General features: G+C 42.9%; 1 protein-coding gene across 1 annotated transcript in view; it reads right to left on the bottom strand.

Annotated features, from left to right (window-relative positions):
* ELAPOR2 (endosome-lysosome associated apoptosis and autophagy regulator family member 2) overlaps positions 1–16,939 on the bottom strand; it is a 103,683-nt gene that overhangs the window by 37,865 nt on the left and 48,879 nt on the right. Inside the window, exon 2 of the mRNA XM_087765027.1 lies at positions 13,676–13,796. Coding sequence (XP_087621153.1) covers positions 13,676–13,796 — 121 coding nt within the window. The remainder of the gene's footprint in view (positions 1–13,675; positions 13,797–16,939) is intronic.

Below are 16,939 nucleotides of genomic sequence, written 5' to 3'. Positions count from 1 at the left end.
AAAGTGGGCAGGAGCCTAGCAGGGATGGGTGCTGGGGTAGGTATATGCAAGTAAATCCAGCCACAACAGATTTCTGTGAAAGACTGGCAGACAGGCAAAAAATCCACCCTCAGTGGGGGCAAGTGGTTTTCTGTAGGCAGTGGTACATGATAGAGTGGTACGTTTAACATCCCATCTGGCTACCTCTGCGGCCTCAGCTCAAGCCATAGGATGTAGCTGCAGCTGGGTTCAGAAGCACAGCTTTTTTCAGAGACTCGGAGAAAAGAAGTGAGCGCTTCCCGATGTGTCTGAACGGAGACCACACATGGTACAGCTTTTCACCTTAAATTCATAAAGGTGTCCTGACTCACTGCTTTAGCACTATTAATTAATGCTGCTTTATTTTTTTTCTTTTGAAGGGTGCAGAGAGAAGCCATCAGGAAGGGAAGTAAAAGAGCAAACTCTCTCATGACATATTAAAATCCTTGAACAGTTTCAACATTTTTTTTAAGAAAGTTAAATAGCAAGAAATGGAGAGCGCTGCTTAACCACACGTTCCAGATTTATGAATTTCAAATAAGGAGTCAGTATCTGCGAGCAATTTGCTGCCATAATGAAGACAAGACACAGAAGGCAGCAGAGCCTCCTCTTCCATTGCAGATTGGAGATTATTGCTTTAACCGAACTAGTATCTTTTAACTCCTTGCAACCTGATCATTTTAGAGAAAAAAGGGTATAAGAGATCGGGCAGGCTGCCACACAGGACACTGCCATCCATCGCTTACCTTCCAAGAGAGAGATAAGGCTTTTTCTTATTTAGGTGGGGAATTACCTTCTTTCCCTTTTCTAAGAATTGTATTTCAAAGGCGGCAGCAGCATTTCCCATCAAAACACACATGTCTGCAAGCACACTAGCTCTGAGCATGCCAGCTGCTTGCCAGGTTCAATTTGGGGCTGAATGTGGCTAATAGCAACACGAAGCACTTTCAACATTGGAACAGATGCATCATTTGGTCTCTTTCCAGGTGGTTGGGAGCGGCTGGAGGGGAATGGGGAGGAAACATGGCGTGTGATGAGCACGGAGATGGTCTCCTGTCCTAGTGTTGCACGACTTGCTCTTCCAGCAAGGGGGGAGACCAAAAGCCAGGCTAAACCCTCTTTAATCTAAGCAGCATCAGTTCAGGAGTCCGTCACAGCCAGAGGTGGGCAGGTTGTGGCCGTGCCCAGAGGGACCCTGCAGAGCAGATGTCCCCCGCAATGGGCCAGGAGGCACTTGCCCAGGGCGGGGACAGGGCACAGACAGATGCTGTGTCCCAGGGCACTGGCACTTTGCCTTGCTCGTGGCTGCTCTGTCTCACAAAGACATAGCTGAGCCCAGATTCAGCACTGACCAGCGACCACTTGTGCACAGAAATGGTTGACATCATCGCAGTACCGATGTGTTTGTGGGGGTGACACATGCAAGGTGCTGTCAATGGGAAGGACAGCATCACCAGATTGGAGGTTAAGGTGTGATGTGAAGTTTCAGGCATCAAAACTGTATATTTTAGGTGTGTGCTCTGATTCGTCCTCCACTACACACTCCCTCTTACTTCAGACTCCAGAGGAAAAATTAGTCTCCTGGCTTAGAGGTAGCCTTTGTGAACACTGTCTGCCCCTGACCCCAGAGCCCATTTGTTTAAGCATTTGATACTTAATTTTCAGAGAGAACATGTCTATTGAATAACTCCTTACATGTCTACCCTGTTTCAGAAAACAGAACTAAGGCTGCTAAATCACGTAGGCAATTCTGAAAATCTTTTCCTGAATCAACACTATTGATCCTGTTTGGACATGACTGTTCCTTTCCCTCTCAACTGCAAACTTTGACACAGAGCAACGCACATTGTGAAGACTGAATTTGATCTTTCTGCGAAAAAAACTGTGAAATGCATTAAAAGTTTTCATGACTTGCCCCATCATAAGCATTTTTAAAACTGGGAGAACATTTTCAGAGGCAGTTAGGAAAAGCACGACATACTGTGGTGCTGGATACACTGATGCCTTCAGTAGCCCCAGTGAAGCCAGTGATGCAACTATTGGTGATTTGCAGCTGTAGCTTTCTTAAAATAAATACAGAAGGAAAAAAAAATGTTGTGGTTTGCACAGGCAACCAGTCTTGGTCACAAAAGATGCTGTAAAATACTGTTAGACACTGCCACAGGCAGCCACACACATTCATACATGCATGCAATAAAGCTGCCACCAGATTCACTTCATAAAAAATTAACAAGAGCTACAGTACTAATACCCACCGAAACAATTGTATGTCAAACAGACCTCATTTCATTCTTTAACAGGATTACAAGTCACTTGATAAAGGTGACTGAGTGGATGTAATAGACTTAGGGTTTCTAATACAGTTAACTTAGTTTTGCATGTCATTCTGATGAAGAAGGTAGTACCACACAATACCAGTAAGGCACATCTTAAATGGATTAAAAACTGCCTGAGTAACAGATCTCAGACAGGGCTGTTGGTGGGAAACCAGCACTGAGCAGGAAGGAAGGGGGCAGTTCTGCCTGCCCCAGGACCGAGTCTGATGGCTGTCCACATTTTTATCAATGATCTGCTGGAACAGGATTAAAATTGGCAGGTAAGAGACTGTTGTCAAGCCTGCGCCCACTCGAAGTCAGTGTCTTTGTTAACAGAGTCAAATGTAAAGACAAGCCACTGAAGGCAAGAAGTGCCAGCCCTGCCTGCAGAAGGCTGAAAATTATCCCGGAGAGCAGCAAGTCTGAGGGTTGGAGTGGACTCGCCATTCATCAAGAGCTTCCACTGTCAAGACGTGCAAAAAGGTCCTAGTGAGATCTGTGGATATATTTAGAGGTGGAGGCGGAGATGTATAGGATGAAATGTGTGTATTACAGGCAAGAAGATCGTTCTAATAATGAATATAGTTGTGATTCAGCATTTTTAAGAGGTCAATGTAAAACAAAAGGACTTTAAATGCTTTTAAAAATAGGGGCAATGTCTTGCAGCGAGAGATCTGAAGTGCTTAGTCTATTTAGTTTATCAAACGAAGATTGAGTCAACTTGATTAATATATAAGCATCTCCAGGGAGAGAAAACACAGGATCCCACTGGACTCTTTAATGAAGCAGAGAACTGCATAAGAAGAACTACCTTCTGGAAGCTGAACCCAGACAAATTCAAACTGGAACTAACGCACACATTTTTAATAGGAAGAATGACTGATAGCTGGAACAACCTGTCATGGCATGTGATGGACCCTTTGTCTCTCAAGTGCTTCATACCATAACTGGACACCATATGGAAGAAAAGCTCAAGCCAAATACAAATTATCAGCCTCAGCATCAGCCTAACTGGATGCATTTTAATGGCCTGCGAGGTCAAACTAGGAAATCTGATTAATACCCCTCCTCTTAAACTCTGTGAGTCGAGAGCGATGGTATCTTACCTCCCCCCTGGGACATACCACGGATGTGGGGCATCCTGAAGCAGGAGCCCTGCCCACTGTGTAACCACTTCCAAGGAGTGCTTGCAATAGATTACTCTGCAGATCTGATAGCACTTTACAATCACTTTGCAGAAATGGAAACGGCTCCCTAGAGGGCAAAACAGACCATACAGGCTTGCCTCATTTGCCCTTTGACTGCAAGGCTCCAGGGTCACATTCTGCCTTTTAGCACAGCTGTGGCCCTCTCAGTGCTTTTGATGGACTCAATGTTAGTTGGCACATTTCTCTTCTGGTAACTGATCCTAACAATCACATGTTGCTTAACTTTCTGATGCTGGGAGTCAGGACAGGCTTATCGTGAACACAACTAGACTGACAGAGTAGATCCTCACATGTATATTACTACTCAACTACTTCTGAAATTTGAAACCTGCCTCTAGAGTGTTTTCTCATGTCAAGTATCTCCCAGATATTGCCATGCTGTAAGAGAGATCAGAATATTTGTTATTTCACCAGAAGATTGATCAAAGCTGCCTCAATGCTCTGCATCCTCCAACACCAAACTGATAATATATTCAGTTGCTCCTTTCCTTTACGCAGCTCTGGCCACGCAGTCTTACACCTTCCCTCAGCTAGCTTCCCATCCCACACCACTTGGACCCACTACTTCTACCTCTCACTCTTCTCAGCAGATGTTTTTCTCCAGACATTTCTCATTTATGATACCTAAAACTATTTCAGTTCTGTTTATTCTGTTGCCACTGAGCATGTGCACATTCATGTGTATCTTTCTGTGTCCTCCTGGCTCTGAATACATTACAATTTAAAAAAGACACGGGACTGGATTTTGCTAGATTATAACAACATTAGAAGGGGGTAGCAATGGAGCAATTCTACCTAGACCAGTGAAAATACACAGGAAAAATAATCTCAAATACTGGCTTTCCATCTCTCCCCCCTCCATTCCTGTGTTGTTCATCCAAAGCCCCACTGCCTGGGATTCAGGTGAGATGCTGCCATGTCCTGCAGGCAGAACCTGGACTGCGCTATCTCAGCCTTCTGTGGGCAGAGGTGAAAACTGCAGCTCAGAAAGGAAATATGAGGTTGGCAGCATCCTGCAGTTGCCCCTCTGAACAGCTGCTGGGTTCAGCAGACACATGCCACAAGCCTGGAGGGGAAGATGTGGCCAAGGACAAGTACACAGAGGCATCTGTTCGGTGATACCCTGGGCCATTGGGGTCCACACAACATGGAACCACGGACCAAACAAAATATGGGATGCAGAGAAAAAAAGAAAGCCAAGGGACGAGAGGAAATCATTGCTTCATTATTAATGTTTACTATAATCTCAGCCAGCTTCAGAATGTCTTCCATGAATAATTTATATGAGGCTTCTCCAATAGACTGTGAATAATTGATGTTCGTTTTCTTCAGTCATTATATCACAATGTGTTATCAGGAACCAGACTGAATCTTAATTTAAGAAAAAAGTCTGTCAAGGATGTTTAGGCTTGAAATGTGATCACACTGAAAGCTGACGTAACTTGAGGAAGAGTACCTTCTGTGGAGGAGACCATTCCTTTTGTTAAGAGTAAATAATTTTTCCTTTTATCCAAGAAACTACAAAATAAAGCAACACTTTTTCCAGTTCACCTCCTTGGCAGGAATAGTACCATTTTCCCCAGCTGGCCTGGCACATAGGACAGTTTTATTATCACTTTTATTTCATCATTTGGACACTGAAAGGTGGGGTTTTGGAATGGGAATACTCAATAAATTCATGAAAGTGCGGTGTAGAGTGGAGGAAGGCAGTCATCACCAAGAGGCTAGGAAGCACATTTGCTGCCAAAGTTACAGCCACCATCCTAATGGCTCAGCACTGGAGATGGCAGAAAACATACCTCGAGGTGAATGAGTAGCTTTCCAGGCCCCACTGACTCCATCAGGCTTATTTTCATTGCTTACCAACCAAAGTGATTGGTGCAAATGGCTTCTAGTGCCATCTGAGATGTCCTCTGCACACACACACACACACACTGCTTGCCTCGCATCCCTCTACCAAGCCATAGCAAATCTCAAGGTCTTGCCAGCTGCTTTCCTGTTGAAAGAGAAATCAGTGACTCAGAGGAAGCCGTGTTTAACTGACTTAATTACATCATGTACACAAAGAGGGTGAAGAAATCATCAAAAGACATTAAGGCCAACCTTTCTCTTGGAAGTCTCAATACACATATCAGCATGCAGTTCCCAGTAACTCTTCTCCAGGAATTAAACTCTGCGTGTTCAGTCCAAACTATTCTGCTTTTTTGACTATTTACTTAAAAGAATCTGTGCTTCAAAAAGCCAACAGTGGGACTTTTTTTGCAGACAGTGTATTGCTCATGCACGGAGGAAAAAATCGGGAAAAATTACTTGTAAAACTGGAGTATCTCTCAGGGTAACAATACGCATTAGGAAAACATCCAGATGGAAATGCCATGGCAAAATGTAGCCTCAAGCCTCAGTCCAGGTGAGAAACCTAATGCCATCAACAGGACTCACCCACCTGACTTGAGTTAGGAACGTGCATTAGCAGGGATGCTCCAAGAGGAATAGGAATAAACACCTGCTTGAGTGCTTTGCTAAATCACAGCCTTTTAGTAATGACTGTCAAACTGTGCCATGCACACCACTTCTAGCTAAACACCTTTGCGACATGACAGACTTGCATTAATTCCTCAGCTTCACAGTGTTCCTCAGAGCAGCCTCTGCTGCTGTGTGCTAGTCCCCTCCCCAGTGTGCTCTAGTCTTTTCAGAAAAGGCATAAAAACTTTCCTAGAGATACAAAAGAGACTCAGGTAAAATTGAGTTGCCCAGTCCTGCAGGCCATACACACAAAAGTGCCTCTATAAAGATCATGACTTTGAAATCTACTTCTCGCACATCTTGCTGTTCATGTCATAGGTGGCTCCAGAGACAGAGTTATATCATTTTTTTCTCTGTCAAACATTCTTAGTTGCTAGGTAATACATGACAGGCCAAGGGCCAAATCTATAGCATATCAAGAAATTCTCTGATTCCCTGGATTTCATGTCCACTAAGAATCGAGTTTTTTGGTACTTAGATTTGAGAGAGCAGCCTTCCATATGTGACTCTCATATGTTGACAGGCAGCCTCATGGGAGCCATACGACTGTTCAAAGGAGAAGGGAGAAGGGAAGATGTTAGTCAAAATGAAGGAGCAGATTAGCGTATACCATTCGAGTCAGCAATCTCAAGGATGGAGGAATGAAAAGGGAGACCTTCTGAATATATTTTTTGAACATTGTCTCAAAATAGTACTTTCCTACAGCTCAGGATACCCAACAGCATCTGTCACCTTATGTAAGTATATCTATGTGCATATGTCAGATCTAAATGACAAGGTTAAACACCAGCAGCCATTAATAGCTTGACCTCATTGTTTCTTCCAAGGTGAATACCCAGAGAAGCAACGTCTGAATGACATTGAAAATGAAAAAAATATTAGCATGTCAAGGTTGATGAAGAGAAGATCCAGTGCTTTCAAGCCATGATTAAAAATGGGAATGGATACACGCTTAGTCCTCAGAGCTATGTTGATGTCACCATATTTCCTCTCTTCAGTTGAAACAAAGAAATCCCAATCATTTCAAAGCTCATTAATGAGACCAGAAAATAATCCCCAGTGAATGTCAAATAAAAAAGCAAAAAAACCTTTCTGATGATTTCTTAGGATTCACATGTTTGCTTCAAGAGGCCGTAACTCTGGACTTATTTAAGCCCTATGACAAGTAGTTCTTACGTGCATTCATATATGAAGACAAAGACACTGTGGTGATAATAAATTTTTTGATTACATAACAAACTATTTTGAGACAACATAAATAAATGTGACTGTGTTTATTAATAGAACCACTCTCATGGGAGTATTTGTATGTATATTCACATCCACATGTGCAATAATGTAAACATTAAAGAAGCTACTAAAACTTATCATTGCCATTCTCAAGTCTTCACCAGCCAAATTTCAAAGTTCTAAGTAAAACTCCAGAAGAATCAATTCTTTAGCACAAAGACTGCACTGAATTTGCCTGAATACAAATCTAGTTGACAATGAACAGATGTAAACTTTATGTCAGAAGGCTGTAACACAAGCACACAGGTTTTGCCAGATGTATAACATTCATTTTATATGATCCATCTACACAGATATGTACGTGCATACACCATATGTTATAAAATTTGCAGATGCCCACTGATTTCAAGGGAATTAGGAGCAGAGCCACTTCTTACCTGCTTAGGATACTCAGTCTTACCAGAGACCCAGAGAAATCAAACTCAAAACCTTTTATTTAAGTTTTCTGTTACAAGAGCAGAATGGTAAAACTCCTGCAGATCACCTAAATTGCCTTAAAGTGTTATAAAACCTACAAGCCTTAAAAAGGCCATTTGCCTTAATTGTGTCTAAAGCGCACTGCAATTAGCAGGAAGATCCATATCTCCTCCTGTGGTATCCTAGGAGCAGATTACACAAGTTAGAACAAACTCAACAAACACAGCTCAGTAGCAATAAATCAGGACAAATTTTGGTTTCAGGTCCCAGAAAAGCCCATTGTAATTAAGGACAGTCTGTTTTCTGAAGTCAGTGGAGCTTTTCACATGCTTACCTTTTGGCACATGCTCACACGCCTCACCTAAAAACTGAAGCACATTCGTGATTTCAAAGAAGTTGCTCCCGCCTTAGTGGCACCAGGTAGAAGTGGAGTTTGCCAAGCAGAGTCGTTAATAACTCCATGGCACCATACTTGATCAAGTTCTTCATTATTATCAATATTTTTTGTGTCTTCTTTCTTAAGAAATCTTGCTGATTATAATTATAACTGGCATTTGGATGCTGACTATAACAGGGACCCTATCAGAACTTTTTCCCCTTGAACATGGCAAATTCAACTCCTTTTGAAGTTGCTCTATTATTCTCACTACAGTTTCTTTATTATGTACATAGCACCACTAAAATTAACAGATATTTATGAGATAAGGTGCAACCTATTCTTGTTTAGGTTGGCAAAAAATAACTCATATTCTGTGGAATAAGAGAGTTAATATTAAAAAATAATTTGAGGTCAAAATGTGAACCCTTTAAGCCCTTTTTGGTCACAAACTGCTCAGAGGAGCATATCAGTCAGTGCACCTGGGCACAGTAAGGGCACACTCAGAACCAGATATTTGGGTTGTACTTGAGTGAAGGGAAATGAAGAAGAGAGGAAGGAAAGGAGACATGGAAGGAAGGCAGGCTCCAAATTCAGACTTTTAATTTGAGTGCAAAACATGCAGCATATGGTCAGGCTGGCAGAAAAGCCTGACTGTGGCCACTGAAACAGACTGCAGCATAGTGTCAGTGGGAGTGCAATGCCAAGTCCTGCTCCCACTGCCAGACCCTGAAAGGTCCCCATTAGGCACTACATACAGCCACCACACCAAAGCAAAGGGTTTTCAGAGATACCAGCCATACCGGGGGTGCAGGCAAGAGCTTAGCCCCAAAAGCAAACTGCTCCCGTTGACTGCCATACATATTTTCCATTTAAAAAACCAAGCACACTGCCCTAATGGCAGGGATCCTTATCTGGTAAATTCCCTTCCTTCTGTCAGACTCATGAGGAGATCAGAGTGAGATCTGTGGTAATTAAAAATGAACGAGACCAAATTAGTTAAGCACATTCCCAACCGTCAAGAAGTAATGGAGTGATTCAGAGAGTCTGGATTTCACTGAGGGAGGCTTTCTGCCCTCCACAACCCCCAGCGCAATGCTCCCTGCCTCCATGTATGTACCTTACCTCCAAAATGGTACTGGAAAGGTGCCTGGAGGGGACGTCTTAAACGTGAAGCAGAGGAGAGCCGCACAGAGTAGCTTTAGGTGTAATAAATATTGCCTTTTTCCTAGCCAAGATTCTTGCTGCACTTTTAATGTGTCTCTTTGCAGGATCCCTTGCAACCGTGATGTGCTGGTGTCAAAAACATGACTCATCTCTGACCAAATACCAGCATGAGAGAAGTGGCAGAGCTGTCTGGTGTGGCCATGCTGTGGCTTGTCCGGAGTCAGCCAGACCCCACCGGGTGAGCCTTGAAGTACCACACCGTGCTGAACGGCAAAACGCAGGCTGACGCCCTGATGTGGGGTCTGAAAGTAGCAATGGCCACAGCCCCTCGGGGCAAGGAGATCAGAAAAAAAGAGGGGAGTGAAATATAGAAAGGGCCATGTTGTTCCAGTGCATTGCAAGCAAGTTATCATGCTACAGAGCTGCTCCTGCACCTTCCCTCCCACATCTGGCGTCACTGCATAGCAGGATCTCCTACAGCATCACAAACATCTGTCATGTGAGATTCCTTCGTTCTTCCTACGTCCCACCTGGATGGTAAAGATGTTGTGGGGAGAGTGGCAGGAGGGGAAGGTGGTCTCATCACGCTGCTCTGTGCTCAGGGCAAGATAAAGTAAAAAAAACCTTAATCTAATACCCAGGTCATAGAGCAGTCAAAATATGACAGTCCTTTCTACACTGAACCCCATGACTAATTCTCAGAGGACCCTGTCTCCTCTGCAGGTAAACTTTGCCAATTAAGTTTCTGTAGACCCAAAAGGGATGAGTCCTGATGTGTTTTGGAGTCACTCTCAGCAGGTCACAGTCAGCTGTGCTTTGCAGGTCAGCGTGCACTTCAAAATGCAGCAGAGCACAGAGATACCCAACCTAATTTTAAATGGGCTCATTCGAATGAAAAGATGTAAAACACAACATCCTGAAAATGAGCACATCTCGAGACACCGACTGAGCTCCAGTGCCACAGTTAGATTGCTCCAGATATGTGAAGCACCTGAGCTAATATATTTTTAGCAGTCTCAAGTGTCTTTCCACTCCACTGGAGACCACAGTCTAGACATATTTACAGAGATGGCTGGAGACATTTAACATATTGTTATACCTTCTTTTGAATTTGTAGTTCAGGGACAATTTAAAGGGAACGACTGCTGAGCATTTGGAAGTGGGAGAGGTTGGCGCAGTATTCTCAGGATCCAAAATTAATGACAGCCTGCAAGTAACTTCTGGTTTCAGGGAGCAGTAAAGATCAATAGCAGGTATTCTTAAGCAGCAGGCATTTCTGAATAGATGAAAACAACTGCAAACAGTACATCATGAAGTCAGCAGTGATGGCAGATGTGTTCCAAAAAAACCCAAGTTCTTACACAGATACCTTCATATCCAGTGTCCTATCTGCCACCAAGGACCACTGAGGGCTCTGCCAACCTCAAGGAGACAAAAAAAGCCCTAAGAGCTCATGCTACTATACAAATGAAACCCTTTTTTAAGAGCAGAGACATAGTTGGCTCAGCTATATCTCAGGACTAGTAGATACCAACCAAAACTTCTGAAGATAACAGATCTCCACAGCTGGAAATTCTCCTGCCCGTGGTGATTGTACTGTGGTCCCCAGCTCTACAGCCTGAAGGACTGAAAGAGATACCTAAGGGAGTCCAAGACTCTACCAAACGTCAGGATGAGCCCCAGTGTCAGGATGCTCTGGTGCAGGGTAGGATCTACAAGATGTAGCAGAATCTGAACAAGTTTGTAGAATGACCAGAAAGACTCATCTCAAAGGATATGCCATACTTATAGTATTTCTTGATAGACTTCAGGATAAAATAACTCTAGACCTACAAGAAAAGGAAGGCATCCCATGGAGTCATCAATTACTTGGTGAGATGTATATGCAAGCCCTGGCCAAGTTTGTAGCACAAATCTCACTCTGTACATGATCCACTGAGAACGTGTGTTGTAGCAGCCCCAAATACAGAACCTTTCACCTTCCTGAGGCTATAGCAATTTATGCTTTTAGTATAAGACATCCTTGGTTCAACTCCTGTGTTGTCAGATGAGACAGAAGCCACCAGCTCAGAGAATACGACAAGTCAGTGAGGAGGTATCTATCTGTCAGCATTTCCAGTACAACTCATCATCAACAACAGACCCCCATGTGAAAACTCTGAAGAGCTGAAGGGCACATCATTTTCAAAAGCTGTGTCTTCCAGTATATCCCCCATTGAAGAACGGACTGTCAGCCAAACTCTATACTGGTTCAAATATTTTGCAGTAAAAACCACCATGTTAGCCAAGCCGAATGGGAGGGGTGTTCCCTACACATTCCTGCAGTGATTGACTGCTGTTGACAGATTCATGTTTTCAGCTTGAAAGATTGGTTGTTCTTAAAGAAAAAGGTGGAAGACTAAGAGATGAGAAACCTAAAATTACTTTTGCCATCAGAATATAGCCAGACATCTCCTGAAGCCAGATAATCTACTACAGACACAAAAAAAAGAACTACATTAACCCCACTGCACTCCCAAGAGCCCAGAGAGATGGCCCAGAGAGATCTGAAGGGCTCAGTCAAAAAAGTCAAATATCCAATTGCTTCTCAAACCAGCTGAACTGCCATGGGACTTAACAGCAACACAACGAGGAGGTGAGGCAACAACTGAGATGAGTTTTCCAGTGTATTTAACAGAATGCTGTATTTTGTTGTGTAATATCACATCCAATCTACTGGGCAAAGTTTTCCCGTTGTCTAGCAGGGGGGCAAATATGGAGAAGGCAGAGATTCATCTGTTGTTATAAAACAGTTGAATTTTCATTGGAACTGATTTAAGACCAGAAAGACACACAAATAAGAGGAGATGAAGAGGCAAGCGCACCATTTGTCGAAATCTGTAGCAGAAAGTCAAGGAGAGTATAATGTTGCTGGACCTTAAACTATTTATCACAAGGTTTAAGAAGAAATAGTGTATAGCAGAAAAAATGAGTTATACCTATGTACTCCAGAGTACACCAAAAGTGGTTCTGCAGCAGAAGGGATAACACTATCTGCTCCTTTATAGTGCAGACAGCAAAAAGTAACAGGCTTGAAGTACAAGAACAGACATTCAACAGCAGAAAAATCTGTAACAGGAGGGAAAATGAATAGAACAAAATAGATGAGCAAATATCTGGGGAGCTTGTGGGCTCTTCATCACCGAGGTCCCTGAAAACAGTCCAGCCAAACATCAGCCATGAATGAAAAAGTCATTGCTACTATAGCTATTTGGGCTGGGGGATGACTTATGGGGTCACCTGAGGTGCTTCCCAGCTCTGTATTTCTGTAATTGAAAAACACATCCTAAGGATATACAGAGATTCCACATTTAAAATGTCAGAAACTAAACCCAAATACCAGGAATGACACAGGCAGCTTCTCAAATGATGCTCGCAAGCAGTCAGACACCTTCCAGTGGTCAACACTGCTACAGAAAACATTTATGTGTTTTACGCTGGAACATACGCCATAAAGAAATGAACAATAAACCTTTACAGGAGAAGAGTCAGAAGTGAATAAAACCTCACCTCTCCTACGCTAGAACTGAAAGGACATTGCCATTGTTCATCCCTTGTTCATCTGCTTGTTGGACACAATAATTTATATCCTGTGGTACAAATAACTGAGAAAGTAAAGCACTGCTAGGTCTTTTGTGCAGAGAATTGCTAGAGCAAGGAAGTGTGATGAGAAAGAGCATTCAGCTTGGGAAGCTACAGAACAGTGAGGGAATAGTTCAAATGTATTTGCAGAGCAGCAGTTCACTTATGTCCTCAGCTGCAAGGTGCTTTAACATTAAAAAAAATGCAGGAGCAAGTAATATGAGAACACTCCAAGTTGTTAAAAATAAATATAGAAATAAAATGCAAAAACTTCATCATGAAAATAGCTCACGCAAATAAGACATTTGCCATTACTTATGCATTCAGCTTATTAATTAGCTAAATAATGCAGGTAATGAGAAAGTGGACACTAGGTAAATATAATTTGGCCACTCCTGGTCACCATTTTGGCCAATACAGCTACAAATGAACCGGAAAGCTGCAGAACTTGAGAGTATGGCAGCTTAAGACAAGCAACCACATCTCTTCAAGGGGTGTTGTAACAGATGTGGCTTGTCTGTGACTTAGCATACAAGGGTACCTGTAGCAGATATTGAGTTGTACAACTACACTGCAAAGACAATCCCTGCTCCACAGCTCCAAGAGACAAGAAGAAGGATTGGAGGGGAAGGACTAATTCAGGGACACTCAGGACATCAGTGACAGAGCTAAGAAGCCACACAAGGGTAAATAGCACAAACAGCTAGTAATGGTCTGTGAAATGAAAAGTGCCGACATACTGCATTCCTTCCCTTTCACCGGGTCGGGTAGTCCAGAGCATTCCACCAATGGATTTGGGACGGCCACCCTCCATCTGGAGCCACTGCTGTCGCATTCTGTGTACTCGAAGTGGTAATCTGTCTGCAAGCAATTACAAAGAGTTTCAGTTTCATCATAACATTTGCATATTAAACTCATTAATCAAGACTGGGATTAGCAAACTCAGTTATAATTAAACCAGAAAGGAAGTAGCTGGTGTGGAACATACTGTGCAGCACTCTCACTGCTTTGATCATCACTGTGTATCATCACAGAGCAAGCACAAAGCACATCAGATGCTGCACAGCACAAATGTTAAGGCAGAGGGTGGGATTAGCAAAAGCACTTGAGAGACAAGACACAGATTCCACTAGAACTTTTTTCCCAGTCTCTTAGAGCAGGATTGATCCCAAACTTCTGGCCATCATGGTATCTGATCTACAGTAGCCAACAGGCTTCCTCTTTGGTCAATGGAGCAAGCCATACCCAGAGCACACGTCATTCCATATTAGTCTGGATGTCTAAGATGGGTGCGATGACTCACCTTCTGCGAGTGCCTTTCCCTCTTCATCAATTTCAGAGGAAGCCCAGACAAATTAGCGGAGATAAACCCAGTATTGGGATACCTCTGAAAATGCCATCCAGGGTCAGCTCTGAGGAGTACCTCAAGGCAGAATGATGATGTGAAGTAAGATCATCCCCATGGTCTCTGTGACTGAGATAAGCCCTGAGCAGTCTAAGTGAAAAGCAGTAAGAAACTTCCTAGTGTTAGCTAGGAAAGAATATTAGCTATTTATCTTATTAATAATATTGATTCAGATCCTAGATACAATCTAGACTCACATCTAGTTACATTTTTAGTTTTGTCTTTGTAGCTTTGTTTCCAAATTCATAGCCCAGAATTTTACTATTAAAATAAACCTCAACAACATCTCATTCTTGAATTGCTTTGATATCAAGAGAGAGTTTGGGTGAAGCTGGCAGAATTGGTCTTCAGGGGGAACAGGCCTATGTTAAAATGACACATACTGGCAAGCTTCATGAGATGTCTCCACATGGGCAAGGCCACCTCCAACTCCTTTTGCAGTCAATAGAGGGAAAGCGTTGGCCACATGCCTCTTTTAGGCACCTGCTACAGAGGGGATGAGGAGATAAGAAATCCTAGAAATGCCTCTCTCTCAACTGGCTACAGAGGGAGACCAGCCACTTGCTTTGGATGGAGACTTCTCCATATCCTCAGGGGAACCCCACCTCCAACACTGCACGGCCCTGCGTGGCCCATAAAAATAACACGCGAAATCATGGGACTGAGGAAAACAGGATCAGAGCTTTAGCCACAGGCTCGAGGTTTACACAGCTTTAGGGTAGGCTGATGTGGTGGATCCATAAAATTTGTTGGTTCCTTTCAATTCAGCTGGCTTCTCCTGGCAGGACTGGCAACAAACCAAAGAGGGGGAAGGCAACGGTCATGTCCACAGCCTAAGGCACAAGCAGAGCTCCTTAGCTGGCATAGCTGACTCTCACTACGGTGAAACCCACCCATGAGGTAGCATAGGTCTGCCTTCCTAAAGATCTGTGCCACCATGACTGCAGACATCAGTCCCTAAGCTATGCTACCCTAGGAGGACGTACTCTGTGCACACAAGGATTATTTTGGGGGCAAACTTTTCCTGCTCCTTCTATGACCCCTTGAAGTGCCGACATCCCACATGAATGGAGCAGAACAGGGGGAATCAGGTGGATAAGGGTGAGTCCATGCTCACTCTGGTAAAGATTAGTTAATCCCTTCAAATATTCAGCTGACTCACAAGGAGAAGACTTGCAATTCTCTTCATTTACTCATAGAAAAACAAACAATACTGAGTTTAATACTTTTCCTACTGTTACCACAGCTCTCCAGAGATATTCAGATGTTAATAAAGTGCTACCTAAACATCATTAAAGCCTTTGGTATTTCGCATCCAAATGCAAATAATATTCTGATTTCTCTGGAATTAATATTTTCCTGGTTCAACAAATGTCTTTGTGACTCAGCCTACGGTTTAGAAACCTAACTAACAGCATAGCAGAAAGGAAAACTATTTGTCTCAAAAATAAATCAAAGCATAAGAAGATACTATCAAACCCAGAGCTACACATGAAATATGATACACTACACTCTCAACTTCATGAATATACTCAATTAAAATATGCATTTTCCCCGTTTCATCTCATTATACAATCTTCAAGGAACAGAAAAAAAACAGTCCTTAATCATCTTGGTATGAAATCTGCCTATAAGGCAACCAGAATACATAAATAACATATCTGTAATAGATCCATCTCATAGGTCATATCACATAAGAAAAAAATTATCTATTAAATTAAATATGCAAGACTGGAGTGAAGCAAAGAAAAGGATATTGAAAGCCTCTGAATCTGACTCATATTCAGATCTCTTTTCTATTTCATATCAGGTCAAAAAAATTATAGAGAGCAGTTTGGTGTCAACAATCCAGGTTGCTCTCATAGCTACCCTCTCAAAATACACTGCAGGGATGTCTAGCCAGCAATCCCTCTGCAGCCAAGAAGGAGCCAGAGGGGGTCTCAGAAGTTGTGCAGCTGGGAGGGACACACCATGCAGTGCAGAAACATCTCCTCTAATGGTGTCTGACTGGCAACTATCACCGGAGATTCAAAGCTCAGGACAGCAACTAAAATTACAAAGAAAAAAGCATTTCTGCTCTCCTTCCAAATTCAGGCAGAAGAGTCAGGTCTCCATCTCTCCTCTTCCATCCCTCCAGGGAAATCTCTCCAGCTTTAACCAGTCAGATGAAGTTTCCAGGGGAGATGGACCCAAGAGATGTCCTTCCTTCTGACCACCCCATCCCTGTGTGCAGCTACCTGTGTCCACCGAGGAGTCTCACAACTCACTAGGAAGGTTGTACAGCAGAACTAAGTTCTTACATGATCTCTTTCTGCTACTTTTTCCTCTGCTGTGATCAGTTCCCTTATGGAAGAGGGGCATTTTTCTTTGTTTTCTATCATCTCACTTTCAACTCAACTTTATGTCTGAAAACCACAGACTTGGTTGTTCCTCTGGTAATTGACTGTAATGAAGACTCTGCAAATTAATTTCTGCCCTTGGTCACACACGCATAGCTCCAAAATCTCTTCCAGCTACCAGCACTACCATCTTTTCCCCTATACTATTGTTTTACCTAGAAACAACCACTGAGGGTCAAGTTGTATCACTCTTTTAAAAC

The sequence above is a fragment of the Nipponia nippon genome, unplaced genomic scaffold (genome assembly GCF_047370975.1).
Source record: "Nipponia nippon isolate SJK-2023a ecotype South Korea unplaced genomic scaffold, ASM4737097v1 scaffold_3, whole genome shotgun sequence".
NCBI lineage: Eukaryota > Metazoa > Chordata > Aves > Pelecaniformes > Threskiornithidae > Nipponia > Nipponia nippon.
This window is presented reverse-complemented; position numbering and strand designations above follow the sequence as displayed.